Raw genomic sequence first — 21,508 nt, 5'->3', positions numbered from 1 at the left:
GGCAGGGCTTTCCCAGCCACATTCCACACTCCATTTCCCAGCTGGAGCCGCTGCTGCCTCTGAGTTGTGCTGCCCCAGCCCCAGGGACGCTCTCCTTGTCTGCCCATTCCCCCACGGTCTCTGGGCAGGGATGGCCTCAGTGGGGGCTGCTGACATCCTCAGCACCTTGGAGGCCGCTGCTGAATTTTCCTGCTCTAGAGGCTTGTTCAGCCTTCAGCTCTTGAGTGCAGGAATTCAGTGTCCCAGGGCTCATTAACATTGAGAACACCTTAACAATCCAAGCCTCTGGGAATAATTTGATTTCAGTTTCCAAATCTTTTGTGGTTAATAACAGCGATTTTAAAAGTGCATTCAACTGAATATGTTCTATTTAAAAATACGGTGAGAAAACATTTTGTAGGACCTGTTTATTTTTTATTTTTTTCCCTGTTAATAGCAATCTCCACTTGACATTGAAACCAAATACCTCCTCATGCAGTTTGAAGATACAAAAATCAAGACCCTTCATGGCTGACAATCAATCAGACTCTGTCCCTGCCCCCACCCCACCATTTCCCCCATCCAAGCCCTGGCACTCAGAGCAGCCTTGTGCAAATCTGAGCTCCCTCCAGCCCAGGCTGCACCTGCAGCTTTCAGCTCCTTGGCTCCAACTCCCACCTGCTTTCCTTGGAGAAGGAGCTGCCCGAGACACAGAGGGATGTTCATTTGTTGTCAGCCAACAAAGCCAGGGGAAGGCACAGCTCCATCAAATGCACAAGTCAGTCCTGTCCCTGGATCAACCCCTCACCTGATCCCCACAGCCTCTCCTGTTTCCTTCATTCCTCCTTTGCCAGGGACTTTCTGGGACAAGGGAGCTCTGCTCTGGCTATGGAGGAAGGTGGAAGTGCCACCACTGGAGTGGGAAGCACAGCTCATCAGGTTTGTGTCCTTTGGGGGTCAGGAAATGATGAGACTCAGAGGCACAGAAAATTTCTCTTCATGGCAAACAGGCCCCAGTTGAACAGGACACCATTTCATAACAATCACAATCCTCCCTGAGATATGTGCAACGTTCCAGCAGCATCTGATGAGTCCACCATTCATAGGTGATTTCCATACTAAAATTAATTTCAGACTAAAGAACAATTAAGTTCTTGTATCAGGATGCTCATCCTGGAGTGGGTGCAAAACAGCTCCAACAATTCCTGATTTGCCAAACTGTCAGTGGTGGATGGAGATGGGAGGTCAGGCTGCTTTTGGTGTTGAGGAAATGCTGAAAGCAGCCTGACTCATTTCATCTCCTCCTGTCCTGGCTGATCTGCCCTCCTTCCCCTTCCACCCATTGGCTTTTGTCTCCTCCCAGGCCCCCTGTCAAGAGCCTGGCTCTGCGTTCTCCATCCCCTCCTCGCTGGCACTTCCAGGCTGGGATGAGGAGCCCCTCAGCCTTCCCTGCTCCAGGCTGGACAAGCCCAGCTCTCTCAGCCTCTGCTCACAGCCCAAGGGCTCCAGCCCCACCTTGGAGGCCCTTCCCAGACTCTGCTCCAGCTGCCAGACATCTTTCCTGCCCTGGCCAACCCAACCCAGGCCACAGTGACCTGGATAATCCCTGTCCTTGATGTCCTGGTCACACAGCCCTGGCCCCTTGTCCCCATGTCAGGCTCTGGGGTGGATCCTGTGGAACATCCTTTGGTGGAGGCTGTGGCTCCAGGTGGGCTGGGGGGATCCCGGGGGACAGGGACCCTGCTGGGCATGAACAGCATTGGACTTGTTGGGAGAAACTGTGAGAGGGAGCTGGGGCGGAGTGACCAACCCAGTGACCTGACACAGCACTGCTGGGATGTCACACAGCCCCTCTGGGATGTCACAGCCTGCTCTGTGATGTCACAGCCCATTCTCTAATGTCACACAGCTGTCTCTGATGTTACAGCCAAATCTGTGATGTCACAGTCGACTCTGGAATGTCAGACTGCTGCCCTGTCACAGCTGGCTCTGTGATGTCACAGGGGCAGTATATGATGTCATAGCTGCTCAAACACCTTACGTAACCCACTCTGTAATGTCATCGCCTCATCTGTGACCTCATGTTACCAGATGATATATTGTCTACACCAGGTGAGTTGACACCTGGAGCTTGTTCTCCAAAGCCCCAGGCCTATGGAAACCACACAATGCCCATTGTGTGAGAAGGGGAACTGGATGTCCACCAGCCTCAGTTTCCTGCTAGCTCAGCAAGGCCCACCAGAACATTGGGGTCCACGACCACCAGAGACCACCCCAGGATAGAAGAACACATGGGTAAGGGGAGGGGAAATATGTGAATGATTTTGGGGAAATGATTATCATATATAGGTTTTGTTTAGGACAATCAATGAATAAATGTGCAAAATACAGAAAATAAACAGAAACTTTCCTGCACTCAGCATGCACAGTTTTGGGAGGAGCTATCCCCTGTGCATCCAGCTGAATAAAGAATGCTGCTTCTTAATGCTGCATTGGTGTTAAGGAGTTTTCTGTTTTACCAAATTTTTGGTGACACTCACACTGCTAAGGAAAGCTCTGTCTGCTGCTGTTCACAAACAGAGAAGGGCTGGTGGCAGATGTGGGGCTCGGAGGCTGCGTGGGGCAGTGACCAAGAAATAATCAAGTTTTCAATGTTCTGTGAAAGAAGGAGAGGCAGCAACAAAACTTCTACACTGGAATTAGGAAGGGCAGACTTTGGCCTGTTTAGGATGCAGATTTGGGGAGTACTGAATCAGGTACTGGTTCTTTTAAAGAGAAACAGCCCTTAAAATCAAAAAGTTTCAGGAAGGACCGACACAGTTCAAGAAAACAATTTTAAAGGGGAAGGAGCAGCCTGTAGCAGGGAGCCAAAAAATGATCCTAGTGAGGATAATGACTGGCCTTGCTGCCCATGGAGCTTTTGTGGGAACTCAGGGGTAAAAAGGACTGGCAATGCAGGGAGTGTTTAAGGATGTCCAAAGATTATCCGAAAGAAAATTAGAGAGGTGAAAATTAGATGAGAACTTAACCTGGCCCATCCTTTAAAAAACAAGTTTGTGAAAAAACACATAAAGCTAAAGGAGGGAGAAGGAGAACCTCTATCTTCATTGATTGCAGTGGGGAATATAGTTACTAAAGATAAGGGAAAAGCAGAGCTACTTAACAGTGTGTTTGTCTCAGTTTACAATATTAGGACAGGTTGTCCTGAGGAGAAGTGTTCTCCTGAGCTGGTAGATGGGTACAGGGAAGAGAACAGACCCCTAGAATCCAGGAGGAAGCAGCTGGTGACCTGCTGAGCCACTCAGATGCTCACAGGTGTCTCTGGGAGCAGATGGGATCCATCCTAGGGGTATGAGGGAGCTGGTGGATGAGCTCCCCAAGCTGCTCTCCATCATTTACCATCAGAGCTGGCTCAGCAGGGAGGTCCCAGGGGACTGGAGGTGCCAGTGTGAGCCCATCCCCAAGAAGGGCTGGAAGGAGGATCTGGGGAACTCCAGGCCTGTCAGCCTGACCTGGGTGCCTGGCAAGGTTATGGAACAGATCACCTTGAGTGCCATCACAGGGTACCCACAGGATGGCCGAGGGATCAGAGCCAGCCAGTGTGGATTCCAGTGTCTGCATGGAATGGTCTGGATGAGGGGATTGTGTCCAAGATCAGCAAATTTGCAGATGACACCAAACTGGGTGTGAGTGTGGATCTGCTGGAGGGTAGGAGGGCTCTGCACAGGGCCCTGGACAGGCTGGATCCAGGGCCCAAACCCAACAAGGTGAGGTTGAACAAGACCAAGTGCCGGGTCCTGCACTTTGGCCACAACAACCCCTGCAGCACAACAGGCTGGGGACAGAGGGGTTGGAGAGCAGCCAGGCAGAAAGGGACCTGCAGGGAGTGATGGACAGCAGGCTCGACATGAGCCAGCAGTGTGCCCAGGTGGGCAAGAAGGCCAATGGCTCCTGGCCTGGATCAGGAATGGTGTGGCCAGCAGGGGCAGGGCAGGGATTCTTCCCCTGTGCTCAGAACTGGTGAGGCCACACCTCGAGTGTTGTGTCCAGTTCTGGGCCCCAAATTTTGGAAAGCCATGGAGGGGCTGGAGCGTGTCCAGAGAAGGGCAACAAGGTTGGGGAGGGGTCTGGAACACAAGTCCTGTGAGGAGCAGCTGAGGGAGCTGGGGTTGTTTATCCTGGAGAAGAGGAGGCTCAGGGGAAACGAGGTGCTGTCATGACACAGGTTTGATCTCATGATCTCCAATGAGATGATCCTGGAGATGATCTCCAGGATGACCTGGAGATCAGCCAGCCTGGCCTGGCTGATTCTGTGATTCTCTGGAACAACCCTTGGAGCAGTTGCAGGAGGAGCCCTGGGCCTCCTCTTCAGAAGCTCCAGCAGCCCAGATCCCTCAGCTTCTCCTGCCAGCCCCAAAGCCCATCCTGTCAGTCCTGCAGAGCCTCTGCAGCCCCTCCTCACTGCCCAGAACAGGGAGCCCCAGAACCAGACACAGCAGCCCAGATGTGCCCCCCTGGCCTCCTGGCCTGGGGTGCCTCTGGCAAGTGTTGGGAAATTTAGGTGACTAGAGACTGCAAAAATACAAAGCCGTGGCTAATTCCAAGTTTTGCACCTGCTAGATAGTGTGTCCTTGGGCCTAGCTGTAGTAGGATAACAACCCCTAAGGAATGAGGAAGAGTTCATGGTATAGTTTAACCAATAGATTGCTTGGCTTACAGAATATTTATAAGCCTATTATTTGCTGTATAAATGTTTGATGCTTTCTTTAATAAACTGGACCTGTGATGAACCATCTGGTGTCCTGGTCCCCTTCCTACGACAAATGGTGACCTCGAATGTTGACTCCTCGTCTCGCACTAAAAGAAAAAGGGGGAGAACACGCCACGGTCAAGGAAGTTGGAGTTGGGTCCTGTTTGCAGCTGGGACGGTGCCGGAATTTTGAAGCACCCTCGGGGTTCACATCGGTGACTTGAGCTATACATGTCTGCTGGAGCCTGGAAAGCTACAAAGAGCACTCACGAATAGGTATGGATAGGCAAGCAGCACATAATTTATTCGCCGCGTATCTAGAATGGCGAGGGGTAAAGGGGATAGATTTGTTATTAGCCTATGGATACGCTAAAGAAGTTTTCCTTAACCCACATACGGTCCATGAACTCTCAGAATGGAGAAAATTTGAGAAAATACTGTAGGAAGTGGTGTTAGAAGATGATAAGACAGCAAAGAAACTGAGAAAGCCATGGCGGGTAGTGCACCATACACTGCTTCAGCATGTCTCTGAGCAAGGCAGCAGCCGTGGCTCGGGGCACGTGCGGAGCTGTGCTACTCCAAACTCAGCATGGGCGCAGCGGAGGTAGTGGCGGCAGCCACACGGGGAGCGGAGCCACCACGGGGGGAGCGATCCACGCCGCGACGGGTGCAGCGCACGCAGTGAGTCAGCCTGCCGGCAAGTCTCGCGAAACAAAGAGCCCAGCGCGGGGGGGTCGCCCGCCCCGACACAAGCGCCGCAGGACCAGAGCACTTTTCCAGCGGGAGCGGTTCTCCCTCCGCCCCGCAGCCGGCAAAAGCTTCATTTTTAGACCTAACAGCCGTAACAAATGTGACTCTTGCCAACAAAGAAGAGACCCCTACTGCAATTAGGAAACCAGTGAAAATAAACAAGTGACACCAAGGAGCATTACTATCAAGACGTTTCTCACCTAAGTTAAAAAGACTTTTTGTTCTTCCTGCAGAGACTGTAAAAGAGCAATCAGCGTAGTGTGTGGAGAGTATTATTAATAATTGGTTAGCTGAGAAAGGCCACACTGATATAATGCCACTGGTTAAGCTGAAGGAGAAAAGTCAGCAGTCAGCAAGCTGAAAGGAAGAGTCAGCAGCGACCTTGCTGCAACATGAGGATAGGGAGTTGAGATTAGAACCATAGGAATGTAGAAGTAGGCGTAGGTGCTGATATGTAAGCTGACCAATCCTGAGCTCAACTTTTGCAATATGTATGAAGCTCATTATTAACTGTATTTAACCCACCGTACTGATCAATAAAATTGAGCCTGTGATGATCAAACTGATGTCCTGGTTCCCTTCCGCCGTAGTGTGAATGCATGGGTCAAATTTTGGCCGATTTGTCTTAGCATCCGTTATGCTGGCTTAAAATCACTTCTATTATCACAGACTATAAACACCAGAAGCCCAAATAATTTAGTCGGTAGAAAATCAAGCTCTGAAGTTGTATTTTGAAAAATTTAAAAATGTTAAAGATGTGTTAAAAAGATTGTATAAGCAAGATGTTATGACTGTGCTTTTTGGTATAAAAATGCTGCAGCAAATATGTGAAGAAAGTTGTTTTAGCTTAGTATTTTAGAATCAGGCCTAAAAGTAAGTTATAGTAAATGCTATATTCTATTTCTATAGTAAGATTTATTTGTTATTAAGTAGTTTAAGTTAAATTATCTATTAAGTGCTATTAAATGTTCAATATTGTTAAGTTCTGTTAAGTTTAAATCTTTTAAGTTTAAGTATTTTAAGTGCTATTAACTTTAAGTGATGTTAGATAGATTTATGCTTTTATGCCAGACGTTTATTTTATGACTTGTGTGTAAAGTGTTGTTGTGAACATCAGAGAAACTTTAGTTAAAAAGGACAATCAGAAGCATTTATGAGTAGAGCCGTTCCTGTTTGAAGTATATCTGCTGTTTGAAAATAGAAAGCAAACTTACCAGTCAATCGACGCAGATGAAACCTGCGCACATGTTACTCCTTTAGCTTATTTTTGTGGGTTGTATTAGCACACCTGAGTTTTGTTTGAGCCTTGTAGCACATAGAATTCTTTTTGTATCTGTTGTATAGCATATCCTATAAATAATGATAGCTGTTTTGGTTTGTTTCCCTGGCTTAGATCCCTTGTAAGAGAGAAACCTTGCTAGCTGAGAATATTGTTTAGTTGTTACAATTACCTATTCTTGTGTTGCAAAGAGTGTGACACAGTTAGCCCATAGAATTTTGCTTTGCATAAAAAATAAAAACAGGGGAAGTGTTGGGAAATTTAGGTGACTAGAGACTGCAAAAATACAAAGCCGTGGCTAATTCCAAGTTTTACACCTGTGAGATAGCGTGTCCTTGGGCCTAGCTGTAGTAGGATAACAAATAGTGAAAGAGACATGAGAAAAGAGAGATGTAACCCCTAAGGAATGAGGAAGAGTTCATGGTACAGTTTAACCAATAGATTGCTTGGCTTACAGAATATTCATAAGCTTAATATTTGCTCTATAAGTGTTTGATGCTTTCTTTAATAAACTGGACCTGTGATGAACAATCTGGTGTCCTGGTCCCCTTCCTATGACAGGCAAGGGAGCAGCACCAGGCAATGCAGGAGCCTGCAGACAATTCCTGAAGTGACACGAGGACAAAAGACAAAGGTGAAGCCAAGGAAATGCTCTGGGCTGCTTGGAGGTGGCTGCCAGGCAGCCCTGGCTCTAAGCAACAGCGTCTGCAGTGGCACAGGAAACTCCCAGCTGATGGGAACAAACTTTCTGGCTGACTGCAGAGGCCAGGACAAAGATGAGTGTCTTCCCTGGTGTCCCCCAGCCCTTGCTGGCCCCAGGGGCTGATGGCATTTGTGCTCCCTCAGGTTCATGTCCCCACACCAACACCATGGGGGTGCTCCTGCCTGCTGTGTGCAATGCAAACAGGGGCTCCCGAGCCAGTGCTGCTGTGTCTATGCCTGCAAGGATGGGGCACCTGTGTGAGCTGGGGGAGAGGCCAGGGCTGCAGAGGGGGGATGTTGTTGGCAGCTCCATCAGGACGCTCTGGGACACTGCCCTGGGCTGTCCAGCACACTGGGGATGGATCAGGCCCTGCTCTGCTGCTCCTTCCCATATGCCCCAGGGCCCTTGCAGAGCCCCAGCCATGCTGTTTGCCCCCAGCCTGCCCACGGCCAGCCTGGGGCTGCTCACAGGGGTTTTCTGTGCTGAGCATTGGCCTGGGTGTGTTCTTGAGAGAGCCTGGGCAAGGAGCCTGGAGCCCCCAGGCCCTGGGCTGAGGCGTCAGCGCTGCCCCAGCAGTGCCCATGGCCTGTCCCTGCTGCAGCCCCGGCACTGCCACCCCCAGGGCTGTGCCCTGCCCCGAGAGCACTCAGGCCCTGCAGCAACACCAGAGCCACCAGGGCAGTGGGGCAGGGCCACGGCAGCAGCACTGGCAACACCGAATACTGCTGCTGCTGGGCACAGCTGCTGTGCCAGCACTGATCTGCCCCAGCTCTGCACACAGACATTGCTGCTGCACCTCCAGAGAAGGCAACAAAAGGGGGATCTCCTTTGAAAACTCTGCTGGGAGATCCTTTAGCTCCTCTAAAGCCACCAAGAGACCAGCTCCTCATTGACACAGTCTGAGGCCACAGTGAAGATTAGAGAAACAAAATAAGAAATTGCAGAAAAAATTGCCTTGGTTTAGGGAGAATAGTAAAAAATGAAAACAGAATAAAAAAACATAACCAATCCAACAAGTAGTATCAAAGATCACTTTTATTTCCAGAGATATGCAGAAATTGGCAACCAATTTAATGTTTCCTAAATGGTCCACTCATCAGTGTCCACACCGCAGCCTTGAGCTCCTGGTTCCTCAGGCTGTAGATGAGGGGGTTCAGGGCTGGAGGCACCACCGAGTACAGAAGTGTCACTGCCAAATCCAGGGATGGGGAGGAGATGGAGGGGGGCTTCAGGTAAGCAAATGTGGCTGTGCTGATGAACAGGGAGAGCACAGCCAGGTGAGGGAGGAAGGTGGAAAAGGCTTTGTGCCGTCCCTGCTCAGAGGGGATCCTAAGCACAGCCCTGAAGATCTGCACGTAGGAGAAAACAATGAACATGAAACAACCAAAACCTAAACAGACCGCAAGCAATGAAATCCAAATTTTTCTGATGTTGGAGTCTGAGCAGGAGAGCTTGAGGATGTGTGGGATTTCACAGAAGAACTGGCCCAGGGCATTGCCATGACACAGGGGCAGGGAAAATGTATTGGCTGTGTGCAGCAGTGAATGGAGAAAGGCACTGGCCCAGGCAGCTGCTGCCATGTGGGCACAAGCTCTGCTGCCCAGGAGGGTCCCGTAGTGCAGGGGTTTGCAGATGGACACGTAGCAGTCGTAGCACATGATGGTCAGGAGGGAAAGCTCTGCTGAGATGAAGAACATAAAGAAAAAGAGCTGAGCAGCACATCCTGTGTAGGAGATGTCCCTGGTGTCCCAGAGGGAGTTGTGCATGGCTTTGGGGACAGTGGTGCAGATGGAGCCCAGGTCAGTGAGAGCCAGGTTGAGCAGGAAGAAGAACATGGGCGTGTGCAGGTGGTGGCCGCAGGCTACGGCGCTGATGATGAGGCCATTGCCCAGGAGGGCAGCCAGGGAGATGCCCAGCAAGAGGCAGAAGTGCAGGAGCTGCAGCTGCCGTGTGTCTGCTAATGCCAGTAGGAGGAAGTGGCTGATGGAGCTGCTGTTGGACATTTGCTGTGCCTTAGCATTTGGATCTGTAAAAAAAGTGATCATGGAATAATTGGGTTTGGAGAGGACCTTAAATATCCCAGCACAGCTTGGGGGCACATTCCACACACTCCCTACCCAGGGCTCTGCTGGCTGGAGCTGTCTCTGCCAGCAGCTGCTTCCCTGTGCCCAGGGCTGGGCCCTGCCAGTCCTGCCAGAGCTCAACCCAGTCCTGGGGGCTCAGCTCTGCCCTGCAGACCCCTCCCAGCTCTGGCATTGCCCAGGGACAGCTCTGGACCTGCAGGCTCTGATGGCAACGTCAAAGCAACCCTGAGGAGGCTGGATAAACAAGACAAAATGCAACTTCTAAAGGGCCCTCTGCTGTTTTCTGTCACTGCCTGGTTTAGCAATATCTGAGAAAATTTTTTTTTCTCATTCTGGACTGCCAGACGAATATCTGTGTGCAATTTGCCATCAAGACAACCCAGAGCAGTACTTTAAAAAAGCAGGATTTTCCCTTTTATGCAGTCCCTGCCTCGCTCCGCTCCCTGCATAATCTACTTGGAAATGTTCTGCAGTTAAATGCCATGCTGGGAGCAGTCCTGAACCATGCAGCATCCTCCCCACAAAAGGAGAACACTTCCAAGCCTTACCAGCTATCTCCTCCCACCCAGATCTTGTCCCCCAGTGCTGGAAGCAGCTGCCAGGGCTGGCTGAGAGCTGCTGGCAGGCAGCAGAGTCCCTGCCCCAGCACAGTGCCCTGGGCTGCAGGACCCTGCTCTGCAGGACAGCCCTGGGCACCCCTGGCTGCTCTGCACAAGAGACAATCAGAGAATGTACTCACAGGGTCTGTAGGCATTGGGATGTTCCAGCTTTAGGAGATCACTCCACGAGCTGCAGCTGCATTGTCCTGCAGCCAGAGGTTCCTGTGCCAAGGGCTGGCAGTGATTCTGCCCCAGGCACTTCTCAGCACCTTCCCAGCCCTGACTGTTTGAAGCTCTCTGTGCCTCTGTGCTGTGTCCAGGGTGGCTTCAGGCAGTGCCCCAGCCCTGCTGGGCTGGCAGAAGAGCTGCTCATCAAGAGAAATATGCTTTTGAAGCTCTTCTGGGTTACCAGGATCTGCCTCTGTGCCAGGAGCCCAGCCCAACTCAGCAGCACAGACACAGCACAAGGACTTTAATGAGCCTCTGCGACTTTGTGCTCAGGTCCTGAACATCAGTCCCTGAGATGGAGCTGAAGAAACCTCTCCAGAACTCCAAGTCAGAATCACACTCCAATCTTTCCTGGACTTTTAATGGGTCCCACTGAGGTTCACGACTGAGCAAGTGTCCCCAGGCCCCAGGCAGAGCAGAGAACTGCAGGCAGTGATGACAGGTGGGGACAAAGAGAAGCCAAGTCTTGGTGCCCTGGGGCACAGCAGCAGTGTCTGTGCCACCAAGGGCTGGGAGGAGACACCTTGTCCTGAGGCCCTGGGGCCTCCTGGCACAGCCTCAGCCAGGCTGGGCACTGTCACCCCCTTGTCCTGCCCTCAGCATCCCCCCCTAGCCCACATCCCAGTGGCCTCAAGGATCTGCTAGAAGGAGTCCCTGGGGAGCCTTGCTCAGCAATGGCCCTGGGGCCTCCTTAATGCTCCCTGCAGGGACTGCAGGTTTTTCAAAGGACTTTGGGTTTTGCTTTTGCCTTGGAGTCTCTGAGAGGTTTATGCAATCCTGGCCTGCAATTATCTGCTGTAATTAGTCCCTGGAGAGGCTTTGTCAGTAACAACACTCATTGTGGCTCATTAATGCTTCAAGGTACTTCAGTTGTTTGAAGGTACTTGGTGTTTCCCTTTTGATACAGACTCTGTGAGAGGTTTGTGCACTCAAGGCCTCTGTTATCTGCTTTAATGAATCCCTTGAGAGCTTTGTACTGACACTCAGTGGGGCTCATATAGCCTTGAGAAACTCAAGGTTTTTGAGATACTTTATGGATTTAAGAATACTTTTAGGTACTTTTAAGAATTTTCCTTCCCACGCTGAGTCTCTGAGAGGTTTTTGTGCCATCCTGGTCTCCAATTCTCTCCTCCAAGGGGTCCATGAGGAGCTTGTGTTGGGTATCTTCCCTCTTTCTGTTTTACAACAAAGATGGAACTGAAATAATTTTGTAAGACTTTCTAAAAGCATCCAAACAAGCATGGGACAATTAACAATACAGCAACAATCAGTAAGAAAATTAATAGTCCTGTTTTAGCTAGACAACATCCAACCCTTTAGTCCCTTGGATTGGAAGAGTTTATTTACCCAGTCTTTGTTTTCTACTTAAAGCTTCTTGACTCCTTCCTTCAGTACCTGAATGCTCTTGTGGATTGACTCGCTGTGGCTGGAGAGGTTCATGCAACACATGTCCTCAGAGTCTACACGGCCATGCCCCATGTGCCCACAGTAAAAATTCTATTGCTGTTCTGCAAGGTGGCATGTCTGATGGTCTCTATGTCTGAGAGCGGGCAACTCAATGTGAGGGAGGCAGCATTGTTTTGCTTACTTAACAGGCACCCAAGATGGTCTAATTGTCCTAAAGCTTTAGCTGCAGCCACCCAAGGTAGTCCATATTGAGGGTGCTACTATCCAATACCTGGATTAAAGCTTGCAAAGCCATGTCTTTGATATCATCCAATACTTCTCTGGGGATACCTGCTGCTTGATCATCTGGTAGGCTGTGTTGTCCTTCTCCAGCTAGATGGTTGATTGTCAATTCAGATCTTGCCTCATTATTAGCATTCTCTGCTATTACTGATTTAGTAAACACTTCCATCCCCCTTCCCACAGGGTGTATTCTGTAGGTGACAGCAACATGGCCATAATACATTTTAAATCATAGGGGGTTAAGACATGTGCTGTAAACATGGCCCATGTCCTTCCTATGCTCTTTAGCTGCCCTACACAGATCCTTGATTTCCCCATAAACCAATGGCTGATACCTGGGATCCTGCCCCCTTCTTTTATAACATACAGGGACAATGAGGAATTTTGAGACTACATGCCAGTCTTCTTACTTTCCCAGGGATCTTCTGGGGTTGAGGGGCAAGGTGGCTCTGAGGAGTCCAAACTGTCTTCTGGGGAGGAAGAATGACTTTGAGGAGAAACATTTGGATTAGAAATAGTGTGACAGTTGGTCTTAGTACCTTGAACATAGGGTTATATTGTTGCCAGAGGGTGATGCAAAAGGTGTCAGGTGTTGGGGAGGAAGGGCCTTGACCTAGGATGGCAGACTTCCAGGCTGGCCTTCTGGAGGCATGGCCCAGGGTAGTGGGGGAATGATTGACCGTGGAGGCATAACCTGTGGTTGTGGGGGTGGAGTCTGGAGGTTCATTCAGGGTGGAAGAGAAGATTGTGGTAGCAGGAAGTTGAGCAGCCAAGATGGAGGGAAGACGGTCAGGGTGAGGGACATCTGGAAAATTTTTAATGATCCACTTCATGATTGATTTTAATTTGTTCTTTGAAGATATTTGGTCATGATCAGTGAGAATTAACTTAAAGCATCCCTGTATGCACCTTTCTACTTTGGACATCTGGCTGCCCATTTTTCTCTTTCTCCGCCTTAGGTGGAACAGCCACTGGAACATCCTAAATCAGTTATGGGATGTGGATGAGTATTGTAAAAACACAGTAGCAAAATGGGCATTAATTGTCCTGTATTTCCCCAAACCCACCTGCAATCCTACGCAGCTGAAACTGTCATTGTCCCTGTGGATCCTGGCTGAGGTCACTCGAAACAATGATGAATCTGCTGGCCTGGCACAATCCAAAATCCCGGGGAGCACTGGCCTATCCATCAGCTAACCCCAGCTGACATGACTGAATGTCAGGGTCCCTGTTTGTGCACCAAATGCCACAATGAGGGTGGCTCTGACAAACCTTTCTGGTTCCCCAACTTCAGGGCAAGGGTGGTGAAAATGAAAAGGAGCAGATGCTGGGGAAGATGAAAGAGGAAAGCCTTATAAATATGATTGCCTGGCAAAAGATTTTGAGAATAGAGAAACTGTAAGTGAGATTGAAATGAAAGCAAGCTTTTAGATACCAAGCCTTAGTTACGGAACAACTGGAAAACAATGGTATGGCCAGCTGAAGGTAGTCTTCTTTTGATGAAACAATTCCCTCTGCTTGCAGACAGGTCCAAGGGTCAGAGCAGACCCTACTAGTTTGGCAGAAGGGGTCCAAAGAGTAGTTTTTACGGTTTAAAATATAACACAGTATGGCAATGTAAAGTTTCTTATAGGTTGTATGTAAATGCCATAAGATTTGTATCTTGCATTAGAGTGGTTAGTGAAAATTAGAATATGTGTCACAGAAGAAGATTTATTGTATTGTAACAGGAACTCCTCTCCTCTTTTGGACATCCATTTTGGGTGCCTCTTTTGAGCTCCTCTTTTGGGCCTGCTCCAAGCTGTGGCTGGCAGCTCCAAACAAGGCCCCTGCACCCACACCTGTTGGGATGTCTAGCTGGTCAGATTGACCCTGAGAAAAGTTCAAAAGTTTCTTTTCCCAGCCCAGCGCTTGAAGAAGGAGTCAGGGCTCTTCATTTCTCCATCTTAAGGTTGTTTATTTTATGTTATCTGTAAAAACTTTTCTCCTGCCCTGCTGAGGTCAGCTCAGCAAGACAGTCCGAGGCATTCTGCCTGCCCCTGGGGCAGTGTTATGTCTTTATACTAAAAACTACATGTACAATGTTTACAATTACTTTCCAAAACCTATCACCTATGTTAGACAGTGAGCTTCTACTCTAAAGCAATCCCTAAGTGCCAACATCACAGCAGAAGATGGAGGCCAAGAAGAAGAAGGAGAAAGGCTGGATACACCCAGTTCCCTCCATCCTGCCTCCTGAACCCCCATACCAAAAATTCTAAAATCTACTTTTCTCCCCTGTGCTAAATTCACTGATATTCTACTTAACCTCTTGTGCCCTGCTGACCTTCATACAATGTTGGTAATTTGCTCCATGGGTCATAATCAAAACCACAGGCATTTTGGGCTCTGTGCCAGGGTCTCTGAGACCCCTGGCAGGGGTCTTGGTGCTCAGGACAGCCAGAGGGTTGTCCTGGGTCCTGACACACACCCTTTGCAATAAACCACAAGTTCAAGACCTGGCTTCAGAGATCTATCATCTCCATCCATCCCAACCGTCCTACCCCCCGATGCTCCTACAAGCAGGATCAATGGAGTTACCAAAAAAAACTTTAGTAACAGGGTGAAAAACAATACACATGGAGAAGTCGAGCACAGCAGGAGGGGTGTGGGATCCAAAGATCTGAGATAAAGGCGAAGCAACAATGTATACACTTCGGGATAGAACACTCTAGAACAAAAACCAAAGAGGGGAAACAAGTAACAAATAGGGGAGGAGAACTTGGACAACTTAGCATAACAACACTAAAGGCATATGAGGGAACTCTCAAGCTCACCCTAGGTTAAACAAATGATTCCCAGGGCTTCAAACTTGCGCCCAGGTCTTCTAGGGTAAAATCTGGCTGACTCTGAGTTACAGCCAGGCTAACTCCCACACCGCTGCTTTGCTCTGCCCCCTTGGGACCATGTGGCCCAACAGAGCCACAATGATGTCCTTGGTTCCACGAGGCTCTGCAGTGTCACAATGGTCCCTTGGATCCATGGTGCTCTGCAGTGCCACAATGGCTCCTTCATTTCACAAGGCTAACAAATGTCACTTTGGTCTCCATGCACAGGAAAACACAGAGCCCCCATGTTTCAGGAGCTGATGAACAGCAACCACCAGAGGCCAAGGCAAGCCTGACCTGTCTGTCCTGGCAGGTTTGCTTGGAGCAACCCTTGGATATTTGAAATTATGGATGTGGAGTCCTAATTTAAAACATTTGTGCATGGAGAAGAGGGATGGAGTTTTTTCATAAAAAGAAAAGCACAGAGCTCTTTCCAATGTTTGGAAAACAGGTAAGTGGTGCCCCTCAGGAGTCAAAGACCAGCCAGACTTGTCTGTCCTGGCAACTTTTGTCTGGCAGCAATCCTTGGATACACAGAAATTTGGAAGTGGAATCCAAATTTTGGCCATGCATGCCTGGAAATAATGGACAGTTCTTTTCCAGAAAAAGAAGAGCCCAGAGCCCCAGTGTTTCAGGGGCAGATGGGAGAGGCCTGCCACATTCCAAGGTCAGCCAGACCTATCAGGTGACCCCTGAGAGACCAAGGCAGCCACACATATTTTATGTTCCCTTGCTTCCTCAGGGCCCTGCAGTGTCACAATGGCTCCTTGCTTCTATGAGGCCCTAAGGTGTCATAATGGCCCCTTGGCTACACAAGTCCTTAAAGGATCTTAATGGTCTCCATGGTTCCACAAGCCCAAGGCCCCACAGTGCCATAATGAACTTTGGGTGTCCAATGGCCCCTTGGTTCCATTGGGGCCCAGTAGTGCAACAATGATTCCTTTGTTTCCACAACTTCCCATAGTGTCCCAATGGCCCCTTCCCTCCTTGAGGTCCTGAAGGGTCACAATGGTCTCCATGATTCCATGGGGCCTTGCAATGCCACAATGCTCTGCATTGATCCACAGTGCCCTGCAGGATCACAACAGCCCTTTGGCTCCACGAGGCCCTGAAATGCAGCAATGGCCTCTTGGTTCCACAAAGCCCTGCTGCTTCACACTGGTCCCTTGGGACCATGGGGCCCAACAGAGCCACAAAGATATTCTTGGTTCCACAAGGCCCCACAGTGTCACAGTGCCCCCTTGGATCCGTGGTACCCTGCAGGGTCACAATGTTCCTCTTGGTTCCTTAAGGCCCAACAGTGTAACAGGTTCCAAAAGGGCTTGCAGTGTCACCATGGCCCATTGGATCCACAATGCTCCGCAGTGTCACAATGGTCTCCATAGGAAGGAAACAAGTGAGCCCCAGTGGTGCAGGGGCAGTCACCAGAGACCACGTCTAGCCAGACTTGTGTCACCCTGATTTTTAAGATTTTCTAAGTCTTCTGATGTTGACATTCTTGTAGCGAACTTTCTCAACCACTTTCTGTAAATAACTCATTATTTTGCATTCCTTTATGGAGGAGGAGAGCGTTGAAGGGCTGTTATTTTGATCAGTGTCATTGGAGAGGTGGCACTGTCACTTTCCAATCTGCTGTCACTTTTGTAAAACTATAAATGTTGGAGTCAGAAAATAAAATATCCCTTTTTCCTTCACCTTGAGAACAGTGGTGTGTGCTTCTGTTCTTTTGTGTTCTACAGTGAGATCTGGTGACCACCTAAGTGTACTGCAGCCCAGGCTGAGACAGAGTGCAGTTTGTCGGTGAGGTTGTATTGTTCCCCCTCTTTGGTGCTTTGCCTGCTGTTCTTGGGGTAATGGCAACCGCTGTGGGTTTCAAGGAGGATTCCCTAATTTTGGATGTCTGGACAGGGGTCCTGGAGTGGAAACAGGTTTCTGTTTCCTGGGATGATTTTGAGAGATTGTTTCTGTGGGCCCGAGAGTGAGAGCTCTTTTTGGACCCTGCGAAGGTGTTCTCCAGGGAAGCGCGGTTTCTCATGGGGGTCCGCCCCATGCAGGCCCTCTTTGATGATTGCACTGTAGAAGTGGGATCGCTGCTGATGTAGTGGAAGAAGTGTGAGGAGCTTTGGCAGGGGTCTGCTTCTTGCACCACTCAGATTTCCCAGGGATGCACTCCTGTCTTGGACGTGGACGAGGGAGAGTTTGAGTTTCTGTGTGATGTAGAGCCCTCCCCCTGGACCTAGGAGTGTGTTTTGGGGAACAGGTCCAACTGGGGGATGCCTCTGTGGATTCGGCAGGTCATCTTGCCTCGCCCTGTGTGGGCGGCAGGGCGGAGGGCGTGCTGTCCTCTCTTTGTGCCTTCCAGCCTTTGAGGATCAGCCTCTGCCTCGGATTGAGTCTGATTCGGTGACAACTCTTTGTCCAAACTGCGGTGTTTCCACAACGTTCCCCCTGAGCACGGCAGGAGCAGGTCCAACCGCCTTCGAGTTGGGCTCATTGGTGGGGAGGGTGGCTTAACCCATCTCTGAGTCTGTGCAGTCTGCCAGGGATGCGCAGTCAGTGGAAGCTGTGGGGGTGTGGGGCCATGGACAGTGTTCTGTCTGGCCCCACTCTGGTAGGCAGGCAGCCTGCCCCACTCCACTCGGCCGGGGCAGTACCCACTGTGGAGTCTTGTGGTTCAGGATGGACGCTCATAGGGGCTGTGCCAGTCTCCCTTGTGCTGCTCTGCAGTGATGTAGCTCCGCAGGTCCCGCCTCTTATGGCATCCCCCTCCTCCCCCATGTTGGGGGCCAGGGGCCCCACGCTGGTCTCATCCCAGTCCACACTGGGTTTGCAGGCCGTGCTGGCACCTGCGCCTGTCAAGGCGCCCCCTGCTGCATCTGCGTTGCGACAGGGTGCTGAGGTATTTACCTTTAGTGCGAATGCCGACACGGCCAGCGGGAGGCTAGTGGGTTCCCGGGGCCGTGGCGCCTCCTTGTCAGATTTGTGGATGTTTCCCTCATGCCAGGTGACTGTGTGTCTGAGGAACCCTGTGTGTTTCTGGCAAGAAGCCAATACTAAAACCGATGAGATGTCTGAGCCTGCCTCCTCACGGCATCCGCAGGGTTGCAGAGTGGGGTCCTCTGGCTCTGCCGGTGCTGCAGGGGGCGCAGGGGTGAGTGGTGTTGAGCTGCCTCCCAGTCGATCATCTACCCTTGTCCCTCTGGGGCCCAAGGACCGGGACACAGCAGGTGCTGTGGCTTTGCCAGGGGCTTCCCAGGTTTTCCCTGTTCTCAGGGGTGTTACTCATAACACCCATCAACCCCTTTCGTATAAGCTGGAGGGGGAAGTCCGTGATGCGGTTGCTCAGCATGGTTTGGGGTCTGCTGAGGTTATGCAGACTCTCCGGACGGTTGCTATGGACGTGCTGACGCCTCATGACCTCCGTCGTGTGGCATCCGGTCTTTTTGACCCTGTGCAGTTTGATGTTTTTGAGACCAAGTGGTCTCATTTGGCAGCCGATGCGGTGGAGCAAAATGTGCTGGGGCCACAGGACCCCAGGTGTGTGGATGTCACTGACATGCTGTTGGGAACAGGGATTTATGAAAATACTCAGGGGCAGAGTGGATTCGATCCCCTTGTGCTTGACCAGTGCCACACACTGGGCATGGCAGTGATTGTTCAGACCCTGGAAGTTGCTGCTCCGAGGCAGCCATTTGCGACCATTGTCCAGGGGGATGATTTGATGATCCTTTCATGGCATTTGCAGCAAGGCTGACTGCATCTGTGGAGAGGCAGGTGCCTGATCCTGTGGCAAAGAGGATTGTGATTGCAGACCTTGTGAGGTGTAATTGCAATGATGCTTGTAGGAGGGTCATAGCGGCTGTGCCTGGTTTTCCTGCTGTCTCCCAGATGGCGGAGGCCTGTGCGGACATCATCCCCTCGGGTCAGAAGTTGGCTGCTGTGGCTGCTGCTGTGCAGCCAGTCTGGATGGCACCGCAGGGCAGGTGACCACAGCAGGGGACTGCGCAGGCTGGCAAGAAGCGGGGGAAGAAAGCACAGAAGGTCAAATGTTCTTGTGTGGTCAGTGTGGTAGGCCGAATCACATGTCCATTATCTGCAAGGTGACTGTTAATGTTAATGGCCAGGTTTTACCGGACTCGGGAAACGTGAAGCAGAGCGTGCAGCAGGGACATGCCCAGACGCAAGCTCTCTCCATACGCAGGAGCCAATGGAGGTCTCCTTTGCCAGCAGCAACCGCAGCAACAGTTGTCTTAGAATCTTGTAAAATACACAAGGTCTCCTGGATGCCTTTGATCCCTTGGGTGGGGGCATGAGTGCTCTCCTTATGGGGAGGTCTAGTGCCACCCTTCAGGGCATCATTGTGCACCTGGGGCTCATTGATGCAGATTTCACAGGGCAGATTTGTGCCATGGTCTCCACACCCACTCCCTCCCGTCATGATCCCGAAAGAGACACGACTTGCTCAACTTGTGCCTTTTAAGTCCTCTGTTCGCAGGTCAGCTGACCAGTTGTGTGGAGCTGGTGGCTTTGGATCCACTGGGCTGCCTCAAGTTCACTGGACTGCGGTCCTGACCAAGGATTGTTCCGAGATGCTGTGTACCCTGTCTGTTCCTGGTGCGACGCTGTCGGAGATCCACCTCTGCAGGCTTCTTGACAGCGGTGCTGACATCCTGATTCTCTCACTTGCTGCCTGGCCCTCGGAGTGGCCCCTGGATCCGGTGGAGACATCTGTTGTGGGCCTGGGAGGGACGGCACAATGCTACATGAGCCTGCGGCCCGTGCTGCTCATGAACCCAGAGGGACAGACAGCCTGGGTTAGGCCTCACGTTACTTCAACTCCTCCCAACCTCTAGGGGAGGGATGTTCTGTCTGTCTGGGGGGTGCGCATCGAGACAGATTTTTGATGTGGGCCACTGCGATGAAGGGCGCAGAGTGTCCTGCGCCTCCGATATGGTGGCTGCTGGACAAGCCTGTCTGGGAGAAGCAGTGGCCCCTCCCTCAAGATAAATTGGTCGCTCTTCAGAATCTGGTGCAGGAACAGTTGGACCAGGGTCATCTGGAGCCTTCTACCATTCCCTGGAACACTGTTTTTCTGCATCAAAAGGAAATCTGGGAAATGGAGGTTGTTGCAAGACCTCCGTAAGGTTAATGCCGTGATGGGCATGGGAACATTGCAGGTGGGCATGCCATCGCCTACCATGCTTACCGCAGACTGGCTAGTCCTCATTGTGGATCTGAAGGATTGTTTCTTTACGATTCCTTTGCATCCCGATGACAGACCGAAGTTTGCCTTCTCAGTGCCAGCGATTAACGAGGCTGAACCTGCACAGAGATATCAATGGAGGACATTGCCCCAGGGCACGCACAATTCTCCTGCATATGCCAGTGGTATGTGGCCTGTGCCTTGTGTGAAGTTGGCAAGCAGTTTCCTGATGTACTTCTGTATCATTATATGGACAACATTTTGGTGGCCGTGTCCACCCAGGATGAGCTGCTGAGGATTCAGCCTTGGTTGCTCAATGCTTTGCATGCTCATGGACTACAGGTGGCTCCAGAAAAGGTTCAAAAACAACCACCTTGGAAGAACTTGGAGGTCAAAATTCTGGAATGGACGATCTGTCACCAGGAGGTGCAATTTGTGCATTCTGTGAAGACACTGAATGATGCTCAGAAATTGGTAGGTGTCATGACTTGGTTACGTCCGTACTTGGGGCTAACCGACGCACAGCTGTCTCCTCTGTATGATTTGTTGAAAGGAGACTCTGATCTAAAGTCAACTCGCACACTGACCCCTGAGGCACTTAAGGCGTTGGAGGTGGTTCAGCAAGCTGTGTCAATGCTTGCCAAGGTTATTGCATTGATCCCTCCGTTGATGTCACTGTGTTCATCACCACTCCAGATTCGTATCCCACGGGCATCATTGGCCAATGGAGTGAAAAATGGTCTGATTCCTTGCATGTGTTGGAATGGGTTTTCCTGCCCCATCAGCTGCAGAAGACGGCAACTGCATTGTTTGAGCTGATTGTTCGCTGGATAATCAAATGCCGGCAACGGTGTTTGCAATTGATGGGTGCGGATCCTGCAAAGACCATACTCCCGGTGCAACAGGAGGATTTTGACTGGAGCTTTGCAAACAGTGTGTCCCTGCAGAGCGCTCTGGAAAATTTTTCAGGGCAGATCATTTGTCATCTGCCCAGTCATAGGCTACTGCATATGGTGAAAATCACACAAATCTCTTTGAGGCCCAAAAAATACCCAGGAACCTGTGCAAGGACCCGCTGTCTTCACTGATGGTTCAGGGAGAACAGGAAACGCCATTGTTACTTGGAGAGACCAATCAGAGTGGCAGGTTCTGGAAGCTCATGAGGTTGATTTTCCCAGGAACCTTTCAATCTGGTCATGGATTCCGCCTATGTGGCCAATACCGCACAGAGTTTGGGTCATTCCGTTTTGAAGGAGGTCAGTAATCCTGCCTTGTTTCATTTACTGAAGACCTTGTCGTGTGCCATTCAGGCCCGGGGTCATCCATTCTATGTTCTGCATGTGAGGAGTCACACCAATTTGCCGGGCTTTATAGTGG

At 50.5% G+C, this 21,508-nt stretch overlaps 1 protein-coding gene across 1 annotated transcript in view; it reads left to right on the top strand.

Moving 5' to 3' along the window:
* LOC134420885 (olfactory receptor 14J1-like) overlaps positions 1-19,077 on the top strand; it is a gene marked incomplete at its 5' end in the record, with an annotated part of 59,816 nt that extends 40,739 nt beyond the window's left edge. The window contains 4 exons of the mRNA XM_063161296.1: positions 17,189-17,331; positions 17,719-17,872; positions 18,386-18,465; positions 19,053-19,077. Of these exons, the coding sequence (XP_063017366.1) occupies positions 17,189-17,331; positions 17,719-17,872; positions 18,386-18,465; positions 19,053-19,077 (402 nt within the window). The remainder of the gene's footprint in view (positions 1-17,188; positions 17,332-17,718; positions 17,873-18,385; positions 18,466-19,052) is intronic.
* Positions 19,078-21,508: the final 2,431 nt, after the last annotated feature.

This window comes from Melospiza melodia, chromosome 7 (genome assembly GCF_035770615.1).
Source record: "Melospiza melodia melodia isolate bMelMel2 chromosome 7, bMelMel2.pri, whole genome shotgun sequence".
NCBI lineage: Eukaryota > Metazoa > Chordata > Aves > Passeriformes > Passerellidae > Melospiza > Melospiza melodia.
The sequence above is the reverse complement of the archived record's forward strand: the minus strand, read 5'-3'. Positions and strand labels throughout refer to the sequence as shown.